At 36.8% G+C, this 23,756-nt stretch overlaps 3 protein-coding genes across 6 annotated transcripts; 2 read left to right on the top strand and 1 right to left on the bottom strand.

The window, feature by feature from the left end:
* The first annotated feature begins 141 nt into the window (after nucleotides 1-141).
* LOC114466676 (uracil nucleotide/cysteinyl leukotriene receptor) lies at nucleotides 142-3,154 on the top strand. Its single transcript, XM_028452309.1, has 2 exons — nucleotides 142-275; nucleotides 1,304-3,154. Exon 2 carries the CDS (start codon nucleotides 1,321-1,323, stop codon nucleotides 2,284-2,286), a length of 966 nt encoding a protein of 321 aa, XP_028308110.1. The 5' UTR covers nucleotides 142-275; nucleotides 1,304-1,320; the 3' UTR covers nucleotides 2,287-3,154.
* On the bottom strand, nucleotides 3,074-18,184 carry ints11 (integrator complex subunit 11). 2 transcript variants are annotated; one of them, XM_028452298.1, is made up of 17 exons: nucleotides 17,974-18,184; nucleotides 17,681-17,778; nucleotides 16,134-16,207; nucleotides 15,791-16,019; nucleotides 13,981-14,079; nucleotides 13,868-13,902; nucleotides 13,650-13,788; nucleotides 13,501-13,565; nucleotides 12,523-12,712; nucleotides 12,362-12,445; nucleotides 11,193-11,282; nucleotides 10,162-10,324; nucleotides 9,980-10,090; nucleotides 8,653-8,714; nucleotides 7,691-7,833; nucleotides 5,763-5,892; nucleotides 3,074-3,377 (listed from the first exon to the last, which is right to left on the bottom strand). In XM_028452298.1, exons 1-17 carry the CDS (start codon nucleotides 17,999-18,001, stop codon nucleotides 3,312-3,314), a joined length of 1,806 nt encoding a protein of 601 aa, XP_028308099.1. In that variant the 5' UTR covers nucleotides 18,002-18,184; the 3' UTR covers nucleotides 3,074-3,311. The 2 variants fall into 2 exon arrangements, with proteins under 2 accessions (XP_028308099.1, XP_028308100.1); XM_028452299.1 differs by lacking the exon at nucleotides 9,980-10,090.
* A 1,159-nt stretch (nucleotides 18,185-19,343) lies between these two features.
* On the top strand, nucleotides 19,344-23,068 carry cptp (ceramide-1-phosphate transfer protein). 3 transcript variants are annotated; one of them, XM_028452314.1, is made up of 3 exons: nucleotides 19,344-19,415; nucleotides 19,506-19,666; nucleotides 22,025-23,068. In XM_028452314.1, the coding sequence occupies exons 2-3, from the start codon at nucleotides 19,524-19,526 to the stop codon at nucleotides 22,545-22,547; spliced, it is 666 nt and encodes a 221-aa protein (XP_028308115.1). In that variant the 5' UTR covers nucleotides 19,344-19,415; nucleotides 19,506-19,523; the 3' UTR covers nucleotides 22,548-23,068. The 3 variants fall into 3 exon arrangements, with proteins under 3 accessions (XP_028308115.1, XP_028308116.1, XP_028308114.1); XM_028452315.1 differs by having other exon boundaries at nucleotides 19,344-19,411; XM_028452313.1 differs by having other exon boundaries at nucleotides 19,350-19,666.
* Nucleotides 23,069-23,756: the final 688 nt, after the last annotated feature.

A 23,756-nucleotide genomic window follows, 5' to 3' on the forward strand; every position in this document is an offset into this window, starting at 1 on the left:
ATTAAGCCTTCTTTGTTTACTGAAAGAAGTGTTGAAAACAAATATATATATTTGTCACTGGTGAGTAGGAGGAGGAAAGCATGGGCTCTATAAATCATCTCAGTATATGTTTTCATGCTTTGGTTTCCTGTCGATCATAACTGAAACAGGAAATGAAGAGGGCTGATCAAAGAGCCTCATAGTGAGTTCTCACTGTATTCTGACAGATGCAGCATAAACTACAGCAGAACAACAACTGGATTTGAAGAGTGAGAAAATATCAACGCTTCAACTTGGTGAGTTCGTATTTATTCATTTAAGGTCTTTTCAGTGTCTTCAATGGTTTAAAATAAATACGAAATGTTAAATGCAATGAAAAACAGAGGGTGAACAAAGAGTAAGATAAGTCTTCTTTTTTTATTCTAAGTCAGTGGTTCCGTGATGTCATGGCAGGAGGACACGAGGGTGGGGGTTTGAGGTGGGGGTCATTGAGCAGAGAAAAATGGTTAAAATAAAGGAATAATTACTGTTTTAAAATATGTGATTTCACATTGCATGATTGTTTTTATGAGTGTTGAAAAAGAATCATAATTTTGACCTTTTTCAAAAAGGCAACATTTTTTTCAAATATAAATGAAATAAATTGTATATCATACCATTTTGCACTTGTAAAGGTGAACTTCGCAATTATTGATATTGATATCATACTGTTTAGTATTGGATATATCGGATTCATGGCAATACACACCCCTATTATAGACTGGGAGTATAAATATATTATATCTATTCAATTGTAGAATACTGTAGATATTATGTTGAAAGTTAAAATGTATGTAACCAATTGGTTAATAATAAATGTGTCAGTTTTCTCGTCCCTACTGTTGTTGAGTATTGTTCTCTGTTTGAGTAACTTAACTTTATTAAGCCTTTTCTAACATTCCACACTACAAAATAAGTAATAAAAGTATGTGTGATTCGTGCTGATATCGCATTGATATCGGTATCGTCCAACACTCAAGGCCGCAATATCTGTATCGTCTCGGAAGTGAAAAAGTTGTATCGTGACACTACTAGTTAAAAACAGGTGATGTAGAAAAAGAACAAGTAAAAAATATTTCTGCTCTCTGTAAATAATGCGGATCGGCAAACGCAGCAGTCGAATCGGACGATACACGTACAAAACACAAAAATATCGGCCGGCAGATGTCTATCACTACTCTGCTCTAGCCACTGGAGATCCAAAAAAAAGTAAAAGTAAAGGGAGAATGATGGGAGACACTGAAGCAGAGCGATGTATAACTTTATTGTAAATGTATCTCTACAGTCAGACTACAGTCTAGGATGAACGTGACCAACACCACCAGCTGCAGTGAGCCCCCAGAGCAGTACCAGCACTACTTGTTCCCAGTGGTCTACATCATCACCATCTTCATCGGTCTCCCTGGTAACCTGGCGTTCCTGTCCACCTTCAGGGCGAGCCCTCGTACAGCGTTCAGCGTGTACATCAGGAACCTGGCCGTGGCCGACCTGCTCATCCTGTGCGTGCTGCCCTTCAGGGTCCACTATCACCTGCACTGGAACGACTGGGCGTTTGGGGACGTGGCGTGTAGGATCACTGGGAGCGTGTTCTTTGCTAACACCTACCTGAGCATCTGCTTCATGAGCTGCATCTGTGTAGACCGCTACATGGCCACGGTGCACCCGCACATCTACCTGAGGCTGCGCAACTCCTGCTGCTCCATGCTGGTCAGCGGCACCCTGTGGTGCGTCGCTGGGGTCGCCGTGCTGGTTTTCAACCTGATGGGACCTCTGGAAACCGAAGTGGACCACCAGGGACACCGGCGCCGTTGCTTTGAGAACTTTGCAAAAAAGGAGTGGCTCAACCGCATGGGCCACTACAGCATCATGAGTCTGATCTTCTTCTCTCTGCTGCCTAGCGTCATCATCCTGGTGTGTTACCCGTTAGCGGCGCGACGCATCTCAAAGATACGAACCAAAGCAGCCAAACGAGCCGTGAAGATCATCTGCATCATCCTGGTCATCACGCTGCTCTGCTTCCTGCCCAACCATGTGGTCTACCTGCTGCAGGTGCTGCACCGTAACGGCATCATCCAGCGCTGCTCCTCCTTAGCCCGTGCCGTGCACATCGCCCGCCGGGTCACCACGGCGATGTTGGTGCTCAACACTTGTTTGGACCCGGTGCTGTACTACGTCACCAGCAACCACTGCAGCTGCAACTTCAGGAGGATGTGGCTGTGGGGGAGGGTGGCCAGGAGCAGACGAGTTTACACCATCACAGTGAAGTGACGAGAGGAACAGAGATGATGTCGTGGGTGTCAAACTCAGTTTAGCTCAGGGGCCAAATATGGAGCAGCTTGATCTCAAGTTGGCCACAGATTATATGCAGGAAAACATGTAAATTTAATGTTACTGTGCACTAGTTTGCACTTCTATGTATTATGTAATAAACCGACAATATCCAAGTAATAAATAACAAATATCAATCCTTGGTCCCCGGGCCTTGAGTTTGACATAATGCAACAAGAAGGTGTTTCTAAGGTTAAAAGAGAAGAGATGATCTGATAGTTCTGTACATGATAATCACTGTAAATAAGTATATCAGTCCCTGCAGGATCTTCACTTAAATTTCCCTGATTTTGGGAATTTGTGGACATTTCGTGGAATACTTTGAGGAAAATTAGCTAGATTTTGGAAAAATTGAGAGTTCTTTCAACAATATGAGATCAAAAATGATTGTCATGTGGTGTAAGAACTGGAAAACTGAGCTCTGCAAATATATAGATTTAAATACATGTTTTGTATTTGGAGAGGCTGAGATATCTACAGCTGAATGAGTTGATAATTTACAAAATGTTTCACGTTTTTTCTATCATTTTTACATTTTCTTGTGGACCGAATTGGATGCTCCAAAGGACTAGATTTGGTCCCCGGGCCTTGAGTTGGTCACGTGTCGTAGGCAATGCAACAAAAAGGTGTTTCTAAGGTCAAGAAAGAACAGGTGATCTGATCAGGAAAAGAAACACAAGTTCTGATTGTGCTGTCCATTATAATCACTGTATTTCTACAAAAAGCGTCATGTAAAAACAATGTTTATTCACAAGGTTTTGTGCATCAAAATGTGTTTGTGTTTTTTGTGCAACAAATCAGGACAGAACAGTGTCTCCTTACTGTTTAACTGAACCCAGCAGGGTCAGTCCAACGGCTGCTGCTGATGTTCAAAAGGAGAATCTCAGTCTGAGGTCAGAGTTTGGAACCACTAGAGTTTAAAAAATACGTAATACTCTTCCAAATGTTTTGGGATGAAGGACGTCTCAGCACAGCCCAGATGGAAGCCCCTTTTTCAGCAGCGATGACAGGAAACTTCCCAGGTCTTCATCCTGTCCAGCAACAAAAATAGGGTTTGAATTTAAAAGTACAGTAATTTCCGGGCTATTGAACGCACCATTGCGTTAGCTTCATTCCAAAAATTTAGCAATTTTCCAAGAAAAATTCACATAAAGGCCGAATTCCATTGGCTGATGAGGGTGCCCTTCAGATGACTCAGCCAATCAGAACAGGCAGGTAGGCGGACTACTGTACTCCTATTAGATTTAACGAAGATTTCTGTGTATTCTGATCAGTTTCTACTGATAAGTTTCCTTCTTCACATGAAGTCTCCTCCTCACTGCTCCACGTCTGCATATCAGTCCATTCACAGCTTTTAATTAGGACTTTTTACCTGAACCAGACTGATATAGCATTCCCTCCGACCACTACCATGCACCATCACCTCAGGAGTGATCACATTGAGTTCAGACTCTAGAATCTGGACGCGATCGCTTCTGAACAAACGTAACTTGTTGATTTGGAAAATGTATGCTGTTTATTGTTTCCTTCTAAATACTGGCAGATTGTTTTTACTGTATCCAGTGTTTGAGTGTGTCAGTCACGTGAGTCTCTCTGTCAGCCTCAGAGTCCAGTGCGCAGTCACTCCCGAACAAACCTAACGTGGAAATATTGACAACTTTATCCCGTTTATCATTTCCTACTGTTAAAAACTGGCTGAGATATCTTACATTTTAAACCTTATTGTGCTTTTTATACACTCTTCCCACCGTAAATACATACGTGCGCACAGGGGTGTAGCACCACATTTTGGGCCCTGGATACAAACCATGTTGTTGGTCCCCTACTGTAAGTTTTTTTCGACCAGATATTATTACTTTCTTGCATTATTATGTAAGCTTTCTTTTTTCTTCACATTAACCTAGAGGTTCCCAATCTTTTTTGGGTCGTGATCCCATAATGACGTCACAAAAGTCCAACGACCCCAGAGACATTTTATTTTTCAAGAATTAGATTTTGTTTATTAAAATGTGTTACAAATACAGAGTAGCCAGGATTAGTCCACAAAGTGACAAATGCGCCACATTAGATATTTTTATACTGTATCTTTTTTGAGCTAGATTTATATTTGAGAAAGTTTAAGCATAGAATAGAGTTATTTGATATTTATTGTGTGTGATGTGTATTTATTTGCTAGGCCAGGGCCCTGATGCAGCATGAATATTTGTTTTAGTGCAAAACTGTGATTAACAACCAGCTTATTTTCACACAGGGCCCTTTTCATTCCAATATAAATAATGATTAAAATGCATTTCATACATATATATATATATATATATAACAGACTTCTGAGCCCTGTATTAAGGTACTGTAAATGTCTCAAATATGGCCACATAAGAAGACTGTAAACATATATTAATGTGTTCACTGATTGTTGGAAAATGTGTAAATGTATTTGTTTGAGAAGTTCTCAAATCAGACGACAGGAACGTTTTTAAAGACAAACAAGTCAGAGGTAGAAATGATCAGCCCACGTGTACATTTGTTTCCATGTTCTTCGCTCACTAACAGTGACTAAGCATCTGCCCACATTACTATTTTCACCTCTTGTGGTCGTTTACAGATCTCACCCCACATCTTATGTTATTTCTGATCTGTTCTGATGAAACTGTAAAGCAGGAAACAGTACTTGGTGTCCTCTGACATTTATATTTGTGTTTAACCTCATTGTGGTTCAGATCATACAGCAGATTTATGAGTCACTCACTTTTCCTTTCAACAATGTATCATCCAGAACATTTGGTCCTGATCTCTCACGAGATTTGAGGTTTTCAGACTTTACATTTACAGCTTATTTCATATAATTTATGATATCAAAACTTCAGTAAACTGTGTATGTAATTAAAGCTAAAAGCTGTGCAAGTCATTTTGAGATGTAATCCCTAACAATAAATACAATAAATTAAAAATAATATATTAAATATAACATTTTTTGTTATAAAAAACATTGTTGTAAAAAAATTAAATAAAGTAAAATTGTAAAAAAAAAAAAAATAGAAAATACAGAATAGAATTCAATTATTTTCAAAATGAAAATTATTTAGAAATAAAATCTAAAAATAGCCACATAATGAAGGTAATTTTATTATGTAGGTGACGACATAAGATAATTTAACATGGCAGGAATTATTGTTGTTATTATTGAATCTCCCCCCAAACAAAAGCGTAACAGGACGGAATCAAATTACATCGTATGTAACACGAGATCAAAACAGGTTAAACAAGCTATTGTTGAAAACACATTTGTCAGATTTCTGCTTGTTGTACAAAATTTTGTGGTGATTTGATCAAATGTTTTGTATCTTCTTTGTCGCATCAAATCTACGAAGCTTCATGATTTTAATTAAAAATAATGAAGTCAATGTGTGACATTCTACCTGATAACTCCATGAGAGCAGGAGGACTTTGTTGTTCGGATCTTCAGCAGAAGAAGAAACTTTGATGACGATGGACTCCACCATGACGGTGCCGTCGGGAACGTGTTGGATGGTGTAACCTTTTAAAAGACTGCAGCCACACAACGTGGGACAAATTAAATTACAGACACAGTAGAAGCAATGAGTGCAGAGTAGTGCTATGTGACATGGAGAACATCACAATATAGATAATTTATATCCTGATAACAATACATACCTACTAGGGATGTAATGATTCACTCAACTCCCGATACGATTCGATTCACGATACTGGGTTCACGATACGATTCTCTCACGATTTATTTTACAAAATGGGACTGTAGACAATTTTTTTTTTGGGAAAAAAACTAGAAAATACTGTACTATTTTCCTTTTATTTTTCATTGTCAAAAGAATTCCTTGATAAACTATTCAAAACAATGCAATTTGACTAAAAATAAATCTTGAATGAAATAAATAAAGGAATAATACAAATGAAAATGAAGCCTATTAATTTAAATTCTGATTCTATAATAAACAATGCAAAACTGCATAATAGTTATTTTTCTTTTTAAAAGTGCAACTGAAAATGTATTTTGTGCCTTAACAATTGGACTTTAAAAAAAAAAAGAAAAAAAAACGTGATTGCACTGATTTACGTCATATTTGTTTGGACCAGCAGAGGGCGCTGGTAACACAGTGGTCGGTTGGCATGCAGATATCTTGCAGTGAAGAAGAGAAGCCATGCTAGCAGACAGAGCTAATAGAAAAACGTGACTTTTACAGATATTCAAGTATTATTACAGATTTTCTTTCGGTGCTAAAGGGGCAATGAATCATTGATTAACATATTTAAGAGTAGAAGGCAGCCAGAAAGAAAGTATTAGCAGACTCCGCCCGCCGTCTACACTTGTGGATAGCGCCCTCTGCTGGTTAAAAAAAGTACTGCGATTCAATTTTCAGAAAATCAATATCAACTGTGATATCTATGAATCAATTTTTAACTGCCTTACGATTAATCGTTACATCCCTAATACCCACATATAGTATTTCTTCCTTAAAATTACATGAAATAAACAGAAAATTGCTATTCATTATATATTTTATTATATAAAAAAATGAAATGTCCCAAAATAAATGGTACTTCCCCTTTAAGAATCTTCTCAATGAAGGGATATTCGTGACTTTTGCTCCATATACTGTTGTCACATGTTCTGATTTGTAAATTTGAAGGTGAAAATGCCACCAGGGGGCTCAAAAACCAACAATAATGTTCACTGCTATCGTTTATAAACCGTACCTGTAGTGAATTTCACTCCATCAAACATCATATTATGATAGGAGAGTTCGGTTCATTGATATTTTTTAAAAGTCCTTCTAGAGCAGCAGGAGATAAATCAACACTTTCATTTGTGAGACACGTTTGCATCTATTTTGCTTGGAAGTGTCACATTGGCTGTAGTGACACAGTTTGTAACCAGACTAAATGATGATTCCGGTCGCTCCTGGGGGACCCAATCTGGGTGAAAAAAGCAGTGTTTCACCTCCACATTCCATGGTATCCATTTTCTGCATCTTTGTCGCACTGAACTAAACACTTAACGCTTATTTTAGCAACAGAGTGAGACCAAGATCACACACATTAAATTAGCAATATAAACGATAGAGGTTTATAGACGTTTTTATATCGCACTACGATACACAGACCCTTTCCAAATAATTTGAATATCATGGAAAAGTTGTTTAATTTCCATAATTCTGTTCAAAAAGTTAAACTTATACCCAAGCTGCTTGAGGTCCAGTATGAAATAAAATATATTAACAACGTTTCCATGATATTCTATGTTTTAGGATAGAGTCTGTATATCGTTATATGGGGTGTTTGAGGTTGGTTGGTTTGGTTTTCTCACCTCTTTAGGTGTGTGTAGATTCTGTGGAGTGTGTCCAGGTCGCTGTGCGGGTCCTGGAGCTGAACGCGACAGGTGAAGCGTAGCTGATGCTCATTGAGCCCCAGCTCCTTCAGGGCCTGCTCTGACGACACCAGCTTCATACTCTACGCTCACAGAGAGGAAGCGTTGAAATGTTACATTAGATTGGACTCAGAAATTACCAACACTTTCTATTGTCACACAGTGTGACTTTTATGCATCGTACAAACAGATTAAAAAGTGTAAAAAGGGCAACACAACATTGGCCACGTTTACGTGAGAGCTTTAATTCCCCTTTAATTCAGAATAAAAGTTAAATCCTCTTTAAACTGACCTTGTAAACACTTAATTCAGAATGAAGATGGTAATTCCGAATTAAACTTAAATCCAAATCAAGTGGCTGGTTTATTCCGATTTAAATTCCAAATTAAATCATTCCTCAATCTTGTAAAAGCGGAATTGAATAAAACAATGTTTTCCATGTAAACCTCAATTCAAAATTACTATTTCCATGTCAACATGAAGTAGAACGCTTTAATTCTGAATAATTTAATTCTGAATAATCAATTCTGAACTAAAAAACATCATGTAACTGTGGCCATAGCATCAGACCTCTGGTATTGTGTGCTATTAATGACTACTACACTCACTGAAAGTATTACCGGCGGCTGTAAATATACATAAAAATATACATCAAATTGCATGAAAATATACAAAACGACAACAAAAATACACAAACTGACAGCAAACACAGAAAATGACAGAAAAGTACACAACAGCAGCAAATATACACATTTGCTGAATAAACTCACATCATGGCCACAGAAATACACAAAACGAGAGAAAAACGTACCAAACAACAACAAAAAATATGCAAAACAAGAGCAAAATAGTCAAACGCCGGTGAATATGTGACGTGGCAGAGGTAATAAATGTACACTCACGTTTTCCTTCATGATCAGAGTCCCGTGCATGGTACGAGGTTTCTTTGGATCAGGCAGAGGACCTATAACACAAATACAAATGTTACAATTCTACTACAGAATAGTGTTGTAGTGCTGGAGATCACATGATAAGGTCTTGGTCTTGTCTCGGAGAGGTTAGATTTTCCTTTATGACCAGTAGAGATGAGCACTGATTTTAAAAAACTTAAATAATGTGATGATAAGAAAAATGACTGTAAACTGTTCCTGATTAATTAATGTTGTAATTTGACTTCAAACATTTAGCATTAGCATTTAGCATTAGCTCACTGATTGGAAATCTTTTCCAGTTTCTTATGTGTCAGATGTCTGTAAACACTGGACATTGGTCCATCTCATTTTTAGTCAGAAATCCTTCTGAAACTTTAATCCCCATTCACGTCACTAATAAACACCCGATTTTCACTTATCAGTGGCTTTTAAATGCATACAAGGAATGTTTCTTTTTTGCAAGAGTTCAATCTAACAAATTTGTCAAGATTTGAGATTTGTGCACGTTGTGCTTTCAAAGAGTTGCAGAAGCCTTGCTTTTGTCTATTAAATGTATTTAAATGAAAAGTCAAATGATAGAGAGACCACTTTTTAACTGTTCAACCTTGTCATGGTTCAGAAAATAGATTTTTATGATCTTGGTCTCGAATCACAAAAAACTTGGGGCTTGGATAATGTGGTCTCGGAAAAACTCTTCTTAAAGGGCCTGTACTACAAAGCTGGATTTCCTGTTATCGCTCTAACTTCATTCCATGTGTGCTAATTTTTAAAGAACTATCCAATAGTGACGTATGTTGCTCTACACAGTTTATCCGTGTTTGTGATTGGTCTGAGGATGCAATCTCCACCCATTTCACTATAGTGCGCACGTAGCCAGGCTGAAATCACCTCTCTTAAAGTGAACGTATTTATATCCTGCTTTGTAGTACAGCTGCTCTCCGACAGAAAAGGTTTGGTTAAGTGAAGCTAACGGACAGTTATCAGGATATACTTATCCAGTTTCGTAGTACAGGCCCAATATGATAAAAAGCTGAACTAGAATATTTGCTTTTCCTGAAGAAAATGCAATTGCGGATGCAGGTGCTGGCCCACGTCGCACTGCATTAGCTAGCACTAGCATTAACATAGCATTAATGTTAGCATTAGCATTCGCCTAGCAATAGCATTAGCCTATTATTAGAACTAACCTGGCATTAACCAAGCATTAGCCTAGCAATGACATTAGCCTAACATTAGCATGAATCTAGCATTAGCATGCAATTATGTCACTAATGAATGAGAACAGAGTGATGAACACCTCCCAGAGCCATTTCCCTCTTCAGCAGGTTGAGTGAGATGTCCACAGGAACACTGGGGTTGGTGCTCACAGTGATCGTTTCCCCGTTAGCTGGCATGTAGCAGTCAATATCTGCCATATGGAAACACAACATTCACCAAAATCTGGTTCATCACCTCACACACACTGAACCTGGCACTCACTGAACTCCTGCTCAATCTTCCCCTTGAGGAACTCCATTTTTAACGCCTCTCCGTGCACCAGCAGCATGTTGCGGGGCTCGGCCATGCGAATGAGCTGCATGATGCCTTTGGCGTCGGCGTGCGCGCTGAATGACATGTACTCCACCTGCAGCTTCACATCCAACTGCAACAAATGGAGAGTTACAGTCAGTTCATGTTATTTCTGCAAGCTTTACACTTTAACTTCACGACACAAATGTCATTGTTTATCAAAGAGTGGCAATATTCTGATAAATAATGTTTTACTTCCAAACTCAAAGTTGCTGGGAACATAGATCAATGAAATCAAAGATAATTTCCTTAAGAAAATATATGTCAAAGGTTGAAATTGCCAGTTGAAAGTTAGTTTTCACCTCCACTGTAAACACTCTGTTTATTGACATTGTCGGAAATGCTTTGTGCATTGCATTGTGGGATGTGGAGTCCTGTACATGGATGCATAGCAGTGTTTTTCTGTCATTCTTACTATGATTTCTTGTGTTTCTCACCAAACAACGAGGACAGTGATTGGCTTAACTCCATTTTTGTTTTAGATTGTTCCTAGTATCCCCTTTTACATCACCTCATTACGCCAGAATTTCAATTTTGGCAAGATTCAGATCTGTCTGTGTAAACCCCAAAACAAACATCTGCCATTGTTTTACCACAACTTTCAGTAAAAACACCACAAATGTGTTGGGAAGTCACGTTGGCAGAGATTTTAGGGCGTAAACACAAGAAATCACAGTAAGAATGAAGTAAAAACACTTGTGTACAGGACTACACATCCCACAATGCAATGCACCAAACTGTTCCCACAATGCAATAGAGTATGTTTACAGTGGAGATGAAAATAAACATTCAAAATGCAATTTCAACATTTTACATCATTTTTTCTTGCCTTTCTACAGTTGGTCTGCATTATAACAGAAAAAAGTGAAAATGTGCTGATTTCTTCACCTTTTATGAGTAAAATCTGTTAAACGCTACGAGATGATGACAATAATCCTTACCGTTGATCTTCCTTCCATCTCCAGTTTTCTCTGCCCGTTGAGGATTTTATGACCAATTGTTCCTTGTACACAATAACCAGGCATGATCACCTACAATGAGAAAATATATAATGTATACATTTATCACAAACCAGATTCTCTGATCTGAGGGCCACATTATCAACATCCATGTGAGCATTTAAAATAATGACCAATCTGAGCATTAACACAGGAAACAACAAATGGTTTGTGTATTTCTTGTCGTTTCGTGTATTTTTTTGCGTATTTTTGTTGTTCTGCATATGATTTTTCTTTGTGTTTTTATTGCTGTTTTCTGTGTTTTTTGATTCATTGTGTGAATATTTGCTGTTTTGTAAGTTATTTTTCATTTTGTTGTGTATATTTTGTTGTCGTTTTGTCTATTTTTGGATTATTAGTTTGTATTTTGTAGATTCATGTGTGTATTTGTTGTTTTGAGTGTTTGTGGCATAACTTTTAACTATCTAAGATGTCTTGTCTATTTTGCTGTAATTTTCCATGTTTTTTTACAGCCATTTTGTGTAATTTTGGAGTCATTGAGTGAATATTTGTTGTTTTTCATTGTATGTGTTTATGTTGTTTTGTGTATTTCTGGATTCATGGTGTGTTTTTGTTTTGAATATTTATTTTGTGTGTATTTGTTGTTTTTTTTGCATTTTTCTGTGTGTATTTTTGGAATCAATTTGTGTATTTTTCTTTTCTTTTTTTTGTATATGTGCTATGTGCGTTTTTCGTGTCATGTTATGTATTCTTGTTGGCGTTTTGCATTTTTTATTGTCATTTTGTATATATTTATGCTATTTATGTGTTGTTTTATAGTTATCTCATCTGTTTTCGGAATAATTTTGATAATTTTAGTCGTCTTATGCGTATTTGTTTTTAATTTGCCGTAGTTTTGTGCGTAAGCCGCCGGTTACCCATTGTCTGATCTAACCAAAGAACTACAGCAGTGGTGTCATGTAATTTGGGGAAATTTGGTGGAATAATTTGAAGAAATTTGAAAGAATTGGGAAAAAGGTAGAGTTCTTTTATCAATTTGAGTTTAAAAATGCCATTATTTGATAAAAGCATGAGGAAAACGGGAGTCCTGCAAATGTTGTGGTTTCATTGAAATTGTGTATTATTTTGGAGATATCTACAACAAGACTCACCATGTTCTTCTCATTGCCAGCCCATTTCTTAAATATCTGCAAAGACTGCCCAGCGTGGAGCATCCCCGGCGTGGCAAACACCACCTGCACAATTTCACCTTGTTACACTTCATTTCCATCCATACAAATAACAACGAAGACATGCAGGTGGGAAACATCACCATGGGTCCAGGATTGTCTGCGTAGGAGCGGTCGAAGGCCTTGATGTGCTTGAACTCGAACATGTTCCTCTGGACAAAGGTTTTCCGGATCTTCTGATTGGTCCAGGTGATGAAGAGCTTGTAGTAGTGATTGGCTTTCTCCGTCAGCCCCGTGGAGAAGTAGATCGGAGCCTTCAGGTTCATTCTCTCCCTGTGTGAGCAGCAGCAAGGATTAGCAGGTCTATGTCAGGGGTTCTCAACCTTGGGGTCAGGAGACACTGGGATAGCTAGATGGCTTCAAGAAATTAAGAATATTTTCTTAACAATTTGAGCCCATTTTTGCTTATTTTCACCCTTTTTCTGCAACTACACCAAACTTGCCATATTTTAACCTATTTTTGCTCCTTTTAATGTATTTTTTCTACATTACTCCCAATTATGCCACTTCTCCATCAAATTTCAATGTCTTTTATGCACATTTTTTCCACTTTTCAAGACATTTTCAGCACTCATAAACCCTTTCCACCACTTTTTTACCTAAAGTCACATATGTTGACCCAATATTGTTACTTTTAACCTCTTTTCACCATATTTCATGCTCATTTTTGCCAATTTAACCACATTCACAATTTGTCATCCATATTATTTGCCACTTTAAACTAATTATTTCAATGTTATACAATGTCAAGTTAGCCACGCCCAGAAAGAAGTCATAAGGACACATCAAAGCGATCAGCAGACGCCTCTGATGAAGACTGACAGTTGACAGTCTTAGCATGTCAGGAGATCAAAGTTCCTGAAAAAAGTTGTCTGAATAAATGAAACCTTAACCTAATAATAATAATAATAATAATAATAACATTCCTGGGGACACATTTTTTATCACCAAAAAATAAAAAAAATAATTCATAATAAAAATTGATAAATTCCTCTAAATAAACAAAATACAGTATATGCATGTGCATGTGTGTGTGCAGGTAAAATAAATGCTAACTCTACCAAAATGTTTCCAGTAGAATGCAGAGTTCTTGAGCACGTCCAAGAGCAAAAACCGGGATGAGAACCTGTCGTGTTGAAATGAAAACAACAATATTAACCCACAGAAAAAAAAGTATGAGTAGCGTTAATGTACGGTGTGTAAGGTTTACCTTTCCTCCTCTCTCTATCGACTCATGCACCTTCTTCAAAAAGTCCCGCTCTCTGCATCTCTTGGAGTCGCGGATGGTCGTAGCATACGTCGACTCAGAGATGAGAATGTCTGGACGACATTTGTCGATCCACGCGGCTCTAGGATTTACACATCGTAGCAGAATAAAAATGTAAAAAAAAGAACATTTTAAGACTCTCCGACAGAGTTCAAACTTACCCTAAGTGTCTGTCTGGTGTCATGTTATAATCTCCCTGAAATAATAAAAACAACACATAACTCATGAGTAAAATTAGAAGAAAGTAACAGAGTTTAGGCTTATTTTCACCTACAGTGTAAACCACAGACTCTGATCCAACTTTAATGAGCACCATGGCAGCTCCCAGGACGTGGCCAGCGTAGTACGCTTTGAGCTCCAACTCATCGTCCACCTGCCGCCATCACAACACAAACACAAACACACTGCGAGTGTCATTAAAGGGATCCTCCAAGGTTTTTACAAATGTGGCCTAAAAACATTGACGTCTTTATTATTAGATCTATGTCTAACAAAACACATTATTTTGCATCATATTTGTTTAATTACATTTTACAGTTTCAGAGCCCGTGTTTTGCCATCTTGAAATTACATGATTGTAAACTGCCTGTAAACATGATGTAGTTTTCAATTAAAGTGAAGCATTCAGCCTGTTTCTTAGATCATTTAGCAGCTTTTTCAGTCAAAATGACAACTTGTGCTGCTTTTGGTCGCTCTAAAAAAAAAATCAAGAAAAGTTAAAGATGCTGATGTAGCCATCTTTTGTTTACAGAAAGAGAATAAAAACAATTGTGACCCAAAAAAGATCTGTGACCGCAGGGGGCGACAGTTCCAACTCTGCGGTTTGGTAGTAGATAATGAAGCAGAGAAGAAGAGCTTTCCTAAGGGGCCTTAACTCTCCCTTAAATAGTGCATGTCTGATGCTCTAATGCAGGGGTGTTAACGTAATTTTAGTTCAGGGGCCAAATTGAGTTCTTTGACTGCTGGAAGATCTACAACTGAATTATTTGATAATTAACACGATAATTCATGTTTTTTCTGTTTTTTTATTTTCTCCTGAATGCTGAATTGGAAGGTCAAAAGGGCCAGATTTGGCCCCCGGGCCATGAGTTTGACACATGTGGTCTAATGGCTGAAATTAACGAGTAAATCACGTACTGTCAAAGACACACAAACCTTGAGGATAGAAGTCCTTTGGGTGGGAGCCCTTCAACAGTCCGTGATTACTTGCTAACTTCAGCCACCAGAGCATGTCTTTGCACTGTTTAAGGGGGTGTAAAGGTCCCCTAGGAGAGCTCGTCTTCTCTGCTTCATTGTCTACTACCAAACTGCAGAGATGGAACTGTCGCCCACTGCGGTCACAAATTTTTTTCAGCTCACAACTGCTTTTATTCTCTTTCTGTAAACAAAAGAGGTTTACATCAATATATTTTACTTTTCCTGATTATTTAGAGCACGTGACAAACTGAAATCCGGCCCTTCAGAGCATCTGATTCGGCCAGCAGAAGAAAGTGAAAATGCATCATTGTGTAAATTACCATATAATTCAGTTGTAAACTGCTGTTGAAAGAACAATTTTTTTTCAAAATCCTGCAATTTTTACCGCAAAATCTCCTAAAATTAAATAAAAATTGTCTAATTTATAACTGGAAGTACAAACTTAGGCACATTAATGTTGAAATTGTTTGTTTTCCCGCCTAAAACCTGCAGCCCACTTGTGATCAAACTGCTCCATGTTTGGCCCCTGAACTAAAATGAGTTTGACATCCCTGATTTAGAGCAACCACAAGCAGCACAAGTTGTCATTTTGACTAAAAAAGTTGCTCGATGATCTAAAAATCAGGCTGAACGTTTCACTCCAATCGAAAACAATGGGATGTTCACAGGCAGTGGGGCCATGTGACATCATCAATCACATGATTTCAAGATGGCGACACACAGGCTCTAAAACTGTAAAGTAGTCCCATTTTTAAAAGGCAATTAAACAAATATGGTGCAAAGTAATGTTTTTTGTTAGGCATAGATGTTCTATTAAGAACATTTCAAAGATTTTAGGCCACATTTGTAAAAACAGAGGATCCCTTTCACTGCCGTCCTTGCTGCACCTGCACTGTTTGGTGGAGGTTGAGAGGAACCACTTTCTTCATACAGTCCTTGATCATCTGTGAGGTAAAGAAGTTGGTTTCTCCCTTTTTGTCCACCGTGATCTTGCGGAAATCCTCCAGTAAAATAGGGCAGATGGCCTTGGTGGGGTGCGTCATGTAGATGGGTCCGTCGTAGCCCACCATCTCACTCATGTAGGGCAAAGCGCCGCAGTGGTCCAAGTGGAAGTGGCTGTGAAGAAACAGACGTAACTGAGCTGATGATTTCAGGACAAATTTACAGCGACACACACACACACACACACACACACACACACACACACACAACACACAACACACAACCAACCTGATTATGACACAGTCCAGAAAGTCTGTCAGGCGTCCATTCTGTGTTATGTAAGAAAAGTCTGGAAAGCGACGCTGAAATGAAAATACAAAAATAACTTTGATAACAAAAGTGGAAAAAATAAATCCGTTATACCATTGGTGTCCAACTCATTTTAGTTCAGGGGCCAAAAACAGACCAGTTTGAGCTTAAGTGGGCCACAGATTTTAGGTGGGAAAAAGAGAAAATTCAACATTAATGTGCACTTCCATGTATAAATGATATATAAATAAAAAAGTATGATCTTGACTTAAATATCCCTGATATTGGGAATTTGGGGACATTTTGTAGAATAATTTGAGGAAAATTTGCCAGTTCTTTTAATAATTTGAGATTAAAAATGACTGCCATCATGTGATATAAGAACTGGAAAACCAAGCTCTGCAAATATTGTGGACTTATGTTGAATGTTTGTATTTGGAGGGGCTGAGATATCTACAACTGAATTAGTTAGTAATTTATAAAATGTTTCATGTTTTTTTTCCTATTATTTTTACTTTCTCGAGCGGCCCGAATTTGATGCTCTAAGGGGCCGGATTTGGTCCCCGGGCCTTGAGTTTGACACTTGTGGTTAATATTGATTCAATTCTACAATAGTGCAAAACAAATGCTTTCAAATTTAGAGTTTTTGAAAATTGATAATAAATCTTTAAGCGCAATGGTTTTATGAGTTTTATATATTTTATATATGTTAACTAAATGTAATATTTTAACCATTTTCTATTCCTTTAACCCAGAAATGTTGAACTTCTATCAGAGCGAGGGCCACAAAAATAAATTCAAAATGCATGCATATCAATTTTTTTTATTTTATTTAACCAGGAAAGTCTTTTCCACTGCAGGAGACATTGTAGCTGCACAAAGAAATGCACTGAAACCTGGGCACAGCTTGTGTTTTTTCAAAAAAATGTAAAAAAAAAGTTGTAGTTCTAGGCGTATACCTCAATTAAGTTGGATTAAAGTCAAAGTTGGTTTAAAAGCCACAGGTAGATTGTACGTAATTTTTTATTTTAAGTTGTTGGCACATGGCATGTTAAAGCCAGTGTTTGAGTGTAAAATATGCCAATAAAATATCTTTTATACATAATGTTCTCATGAATGTGTACAAATTTACAGATTAGTTGTTTCTTAAGTCATATTAAAAAAAAAAATCTCAATAATCGCCTTGTACTTTCATATTGGGATATATCGTATCGTATCGGGATATTAATCATATCGCCAGATGCCAGGCAATACACACCCGTAGTTAATACCATGTCTTATCAGGTTAATAAATGGTCATTGCATCTTTATATAATGTATTAACTATTTTGCTTTATATTTTAGTAGACTACGTCTGTAACAGATTAAGTTAAGTCGACTAACATCTTTATTTAGTTAATTAAAACTAGACAATAACTGAATTAGTCCTGATGACATTTTTTTTTTATTTTTTTTTTTTTACTGAAACTAACTCTCATTTTATTCCAAATGCTGTGACTAAAAGTAATTAACAATGTTTTACTCACATCGTCGTTGTATCCCATGTGCATCCCACAGTCCAACATGATGTTTTTGCCTCCAATAGAAACCAAAATACAGCTGCGGCCCACATCCTGTCCAGCACCTTGGAGAGAGAATAAAAGTCCACATTAGCTCATTAATGTTAAAAAATAAGAGGGAAAAGTCCGTTGTCTGCTTTAGACTATCGAATACTGGTATTAAAATGTTCTATACGCCTTCAGCAGCTGAAAAGCTACAGCTACAATGATACATTGACAGTGTTGACGGAACTAGCCTAGCATGCTAGTTAGCTACGTACCGAGCGGGGTGACTTTAATTTCGGGCATTTTTTGTCCTCAAAGTGGCTTGTTACTCAAGCTAAATACATACAACCAATGTTGTTCAAAACCGCTTTTCAACGTTGTGTTAAATTGTTACATTGGTAGAGTTTATGTGTGACTCGGATGCATAGAAATAATGTCGAGTTTAAGAACGAGCTCAACTAAATTACTTCTCGGGTGACCTGTTAACGGCCTTCAAAATAAAAGCACGTTACTAGTTCAGAGGATTGCTAAACTGTAGACGTGGGACGATATACAAAGTTACCATTATAATTAAATTATGCAATTTTTATAATACAACTAGTTACTATTAGTAAAAAAAAAAAAAATCATCCAAAATACAGAAAATGTCTCGGGGAAAAAAACATATAGGAAAATACACATAGGCTAAATGAAAAAAACAAAACAAAAACAATAGACAACAAAAATAATCTAAATTAATCTAAAGACATACAAAAAACGGAAAATATACAAAACAACAACAAAAATGCACAAAATGACAATAACGTACACAAAACAGATGCAAAAAATGCACAACATGATTCGAGAAACAGACACAACAACAAAAAAAAAAAACTTACAAAAACAACTCAAAAACAGAACAAGAACAATTACACACAAAAAAAAAATCAGAAAAATTATGCAAAACAATACGAAATTTTACAAAAATTACAGGAAATGTAAAGAAATACACCAAAGACACTAAATCAAACAAAATTACTCCAAATTCACACAAGATGAATACAAAAAGTATAGAAAAAATATATAAATACATGCATAATGAGGACAGAAATACACAAAACTACGGAAAAACGAATCTAACAAAATGACAAAAAATCACACAAGAACAAGAAAAAACGCACAAAATCAGAAAGATTCTGCCAAACAACAACAAACATACACACAATGACGAAATAAAAACGTACAACATTATAGAAAATAACAAAATATACACAAAAATGTAAATAAAATGCACAAAAATATTAAGAAGTACACAAAAGACACTAAACTACAAAAATAAGAGGAAAAAAATATAAATAAAGCAATACGTATAAAGAACAAATACACAAAATTATAATAAATTATGAAAAATGGATAAAAGAAATTCACAAAATAATAATAACACAAATCTGAAAAATTACACAAAATGACAAAAAAAAAAAAAAAAAACACACACAAAATTATTTGTTGTTTCTTGTGTTAATGCTCAGATTGGTCATTATTCTAAAAGCTGACATGTATGTTGATAATGTGTCCTTCTGATCAGACAATCACAATTTTGTGGCTCCATCTCTACTCTAGAAGGTGCCTTATTTTGAAGGAACTGATCATTTTTGCTTCCGGGTGACTTGTATACGGATCAGGGCGCATTTAGAGAGAAATGCTCACCTTTTTCTATCGGTTTAACCTTCCTGTGTAGGTAACGTGTTACACTTTAGTTGTTATTCTGTAAACTTCGCGTTTTAAACACGTTTACGCTGTGTTTTGTCGCTGTTGTGTCGCTCCGTAGAGTTTCCGTGTAGAAACCATGGCTGGTTCCGTGGCTGAAGGAGAAGAAGACCAGAAGAAGTTCTGTTTACAGGAGGTTCTGGATGCCTACAAAATGTGTCTTTCTGAGGATAAAGAAGTTTCCCTTCAGCACTACGTGACGGGCTGGCGTGGACTTGTGAAGTATGTGATTTAAAAAGGTCTTAATGTGTATTATTAACACATTCTGTTTACCTTTCGTTAACACAACATAGTGTTGTTTAATATGGTCAAGGTGGGCTGTTCATCCACATTTAATAACAGATAAGGGTTTAAATAAAACATGGGTGTCAAACTTTCATTATTATTATTATTATTATTATTATTATTATTACTACTACTATTATTATTATTATTATCTTGTTATTTTATTTAGTTTGCACATATTAGTCCAACTACTCTTTATATTTATGTTATACTTCTTTTTTTATTTATTTTTCTTCATTCTAGTTGATTGTTATTATTTAATGTTTACACTATCAGAGAGAGCACAGTTCACCAAGACAAATTCCTCGTGCATTTTCAATACATTACTTGGTCAATAAAGTTGATTCTGATTCTGATTCTGAGACTAATGGCCCGGGGGCCAAATCCGGCCCTTTGGAGCATCCAATTCGGCCTGCAGGAACAAGAGAAAACATGAATCATAGTGCTTATATCAGTCATTAGTCATTTTTAATGTTAAAGTTCTTACAAAATCCTTCAATTTCCCTCAACTTTTGATTTTAATTAAATAAAAATCACAAATTCTAGAAAATGTAAAGTTAAGATCCTTTTGGGACTGATATCTGTCACTTATTGCTTGAATATTGTCAGTTTCTTACATATTTAGTATTGTATGTATACGAGGAAGTGCAAACTCGGGAACAATAATGTTTAAATTACTAGTTTTCTTGAATAAAATCTGTGTCCCACTTCAGATCAAACTGCTCTGTATTTGGCCCCTGAACTAATGTGCGTTTGACACCCCTGAAATAAAAGAAACACACAGTGAGCTGTCATTCTCTGACCCAATATAATAATACATGTTTTTATTGCACGAAATATGGGCAGATTTAACAGGTGATTTTAAAGCCAATGCTAGCAAAACATCCGGAAACCTGTGAGATATTTGCATGGGCGTTTTTAAGTTAAACTAAGTGTTGGATTGCTTTCCAAATGCACTGCATTGTTTTCGTGTGCCAAAATGTGTCACAGGCTAATGTGTGCATTTAAGGTGCAGCTGGTTGCACTGGTTTTAAATGACTGTGTTCAGTATTTGGTCAAACCCTTTATAAAGATCACAACCCTGAGCTGTCATGGGATTTAACCAATACACACATACTAAAGTCAACTCTAGGTGCTCTCATCTGTCACTTTTAATTGCTAGTCTGAGGCGCAGCTTTTAAAATTAAAAACAGATGCAAATGACAAGGAAATGTTGATTATATTTGCTTTAAATAAGGAAATTGTCGTGTGTACCATGATCATTCATATTTCATAGGCTTTTAAGACATTTCTATTCCATCAATAACCATACAGTAGGTCTAAATGAGTGGTACTTATATTTTTTGTGTGGAAAAATTGCAATGAAATGCGCAATCTGAGTCAAATGTCATAAAGAAGTTAATTAGAACCTGAGATATGGATTGATTACATTTCGTCAGTTATTAGAGAGAAAGGGATTTTTTCCATTTTTGAAACTGATCCAGAATCAATATATTGATCTGGATCTCCTACAATATTTTTTGGAATCTTAAGGTACGAGATATCAGAAAAACTTCTGTCATTTATCAGAACAAATGAACTCATGACTCAGCAAAACCTCCGTCAGATGAAACGGTCGAATTTGTCCAACCAAACGCTGTCAAATGAAATGTCCTCAGGTTTCAAAATAAAAGTCATCAGACTCAACGGCCTAAGGACGTAAAACACAACACAGCATTTTATTTTGAAGGAACTGGTAGTACACATGCAAAGTAAGTTGAAAAGCCTTTCTTTCTTTTTATCTTTTAAAAGTTAAGATATATCAACGCATTGTTTGATTAATAAATACATAGTTAAGTAAAAATGTTGATATATCTTAACCTTATAAAAATAAATAGAAAATAACAGCTTTTAACTTTACTCTCGTATCTGAAGAAGCACATATTGACGATGTCGTGTATTTTGTAACATGGTTACATTTCTACACATATGTGCACATTGTGCCCCTCACTAATGGGGCACAGTTTGGGACCTGCCTTTTTTCCCTTTCTTCTTACTTCTTGTTCTCCACTTCTCATCTAAGAAATACGGGGCGCCGCTCTTGCGGCAACTCACAGTTCTCCTACCCCTGTCCTTCCATGTTATATGTTTCATGGATGGAATGAAACTGAAATGTAATTTTGTTGCTCTGTAACATGTGCAATGACAAATAAAGATTGATTGATTGGTTTCCCAGTTTTGCAAAATGTATGTACTACCATGTAACCAAAGCACAGAGTTCTCATGAGATGTTCTTATTGTTCTATGAATCCACAGGCTTCTGAACAGCTTGGGCAGCGTTTTCAGCTTCATCTCTAAGGACGCCGTCAACAAGATCCAGATCCTGGTGGCCCTCATGGCCGGTGATAGCGGCTCCCACTACTCCACGGTGCAGCTGATGGTTGAATACGAGCTCCAGAACCACCTGGTGGATCTGACCAAACGAGGAAACCACCCTGAGTCAGGCTGCCGTACTCTGCTCCGCCTCCATCGGGCTCTCAGGTGGCTCCAGCTCTTCCTGGAGAGCCTGCGCACCAGCACCGAGGACAGCAAGACCTCAACCATGTGTTCGGAGGCGTACAACGTGTCCCTGTCCCAGTATCACCCGTGGGTGGTGCGTAAGGCGGCGGGCATGGCATTCTGCATGCTCCCTGGACGTCAGGAGTTCTTTGCAGCGCTGAATGTGGGCTCCACGGAGCAGGCTGTGGCTGTGCTGGGGGAGGCCCTGCCTCTTATTTCTGAGGTCTACCAGGTGACTGAGGAACTGTACGCTCAACGGAACCTTCTGGATTTACCCTAGAGAGCCAGGTGTGCAATTACAGCGAGTAGAGAATGAAGGGTTGAAACCACATCATCATCATCATCATCATCATCAGGGTTTGGGTCAATTATAATAGTTTAAAAAAGAGAGAAGAAGAAAAAAAACATAAATGTAATTGATAATTAATAACAATTATGGCATAATAATAATTTTAATTGTAATTTCAATAATCTTTTGCCGTTGTAAATTAATTGTAATTGGCATGAAAATTCTATAAAAATTGTCAATTATAATTTAACGCAGAACTGGGGAACAACTATGTAAAGTTCTACACATATATAGTTCATTATTAAAATATGTTTCATATCAACACATTTTACCATTTTAAAAATATATAAATCTTGGCATACACTGACACAACAAAGGTTCAGACGACCCACACCATAAATATTAAAACCTATATTTTCATTGATTAGGAAGCCTAACAACAAGGTAACTAATAGATAGGAAATATATTAGATGATAGATATTTATTTTTAGTGTATTTTACAGCTGATTTAGCACACATTATCATAAGAGATGCTAACAGAAAGCTAACACAAGAGGAAAATTAGTTAACTTTTATTAGGTTATTTATTTTAGGCTCAGTAATTGTAATTAATTGTAATTGAACTTTAGTAATTGAGAACGTAATTGACTTTCTGAGGGATACAAAATAATAAAAATGTAATTGTAATCGGGGGAAAATGCTGGTCACTGTAATTGTAATTGAACATGGGTAATTGAATGTTTAGCTGCTCATTTTAAACACCTTGGAAACCAAAGCTGCTGAATGTAAACATATGCTGTGTCGTCCATCATCTAAAAAACGTCCCTTGCGCTCGTTTGTCTCCTTCCCACAATAATTGACCAGCATGCATCTGTGTTGGTGCTTAAATCACCAGTTAAATGCTTTTTTTTTTCCGCTGATGTTGGTGTGAAAACAAATTTCTCAGTTCTTAGGATGTGGTTTTTTATGTGTAAATCATGCATGCTCTGCTCTTACCTAATCTAACAGAAGCACTTTAGAAAAAACAAGAATGTTTTGTGTTTGTTTTATTACCACCAAGAGCTGCAGTTTTTTTTTTTTTTAATAATTATCTATAACTGATCAAAAAAACAAAATTGACTGAGCTTTTTAAAGGTTTACAACAGTTGAGTAATGGATCAGAAAGCACTAAAGCTGATGTTCAAATGTCTGTAATGATA

This window comes from Gouania willdenowi, chromosome 7 (assembly GCF_900634775.1).
Source record: "Gouania willdenowi chromosome 7, fGouWil2.1, whole genome shotgun sequence".
In the NCBI taxonomy this organism is placed as follows: domain Eukaryota; kingdom Metazoa; phylum Chordata; class Actinopteri; order Blenniiformes; family Gobiesocidae; genus Gouania; species Gouania willdenowi.

Excerpts from the sequence above, each read along its gene's own strand:
- LOC114466676 (XM_028452309.1), top strand. The coding sequence starts at position 1,321 with ATGAACGTGACCAACACCACCAGCTGCAGTGAGCCCCCAGAGCAGTAC.
- ints11 (XM_028452298.1), bottom strand. The coding sequence starts at position 18,001 with ATGCCCGAAATTAAAGTCACCCCGCTCG. Across the intron at positions 13,566-13,649 it reads CGATAGAGAGAGGAGGAAAG|GTTCTCATCCCGGTTTTTGC; the intron begins GTAAACCTTACA and ends TCAACACGACAG. Across the intron at positions 7,834-8,652 it reads CTCTGATCATGAAGGAAAAC|AGTATGAAGCTGGTGTCGTC; the intron begins GTGAGTGTACAT and ends CTGTGAGCGTAG.
- cptp (XM_028452314.1), top strand. The coding sequence starts at position 19,524 with ATGGCTGGTTCCGTGGCTGAAGGAGAAGAAGACCAGAAGAAGTTCTGT. Across the intron at positions 19,667-22,024 it reads GGCTGGCGTGGACTTGTGAA|GCTTCTGAACAGCTTGGGCA; the intron begins GTATGTGATTTA and ends ATGAATCCACAG.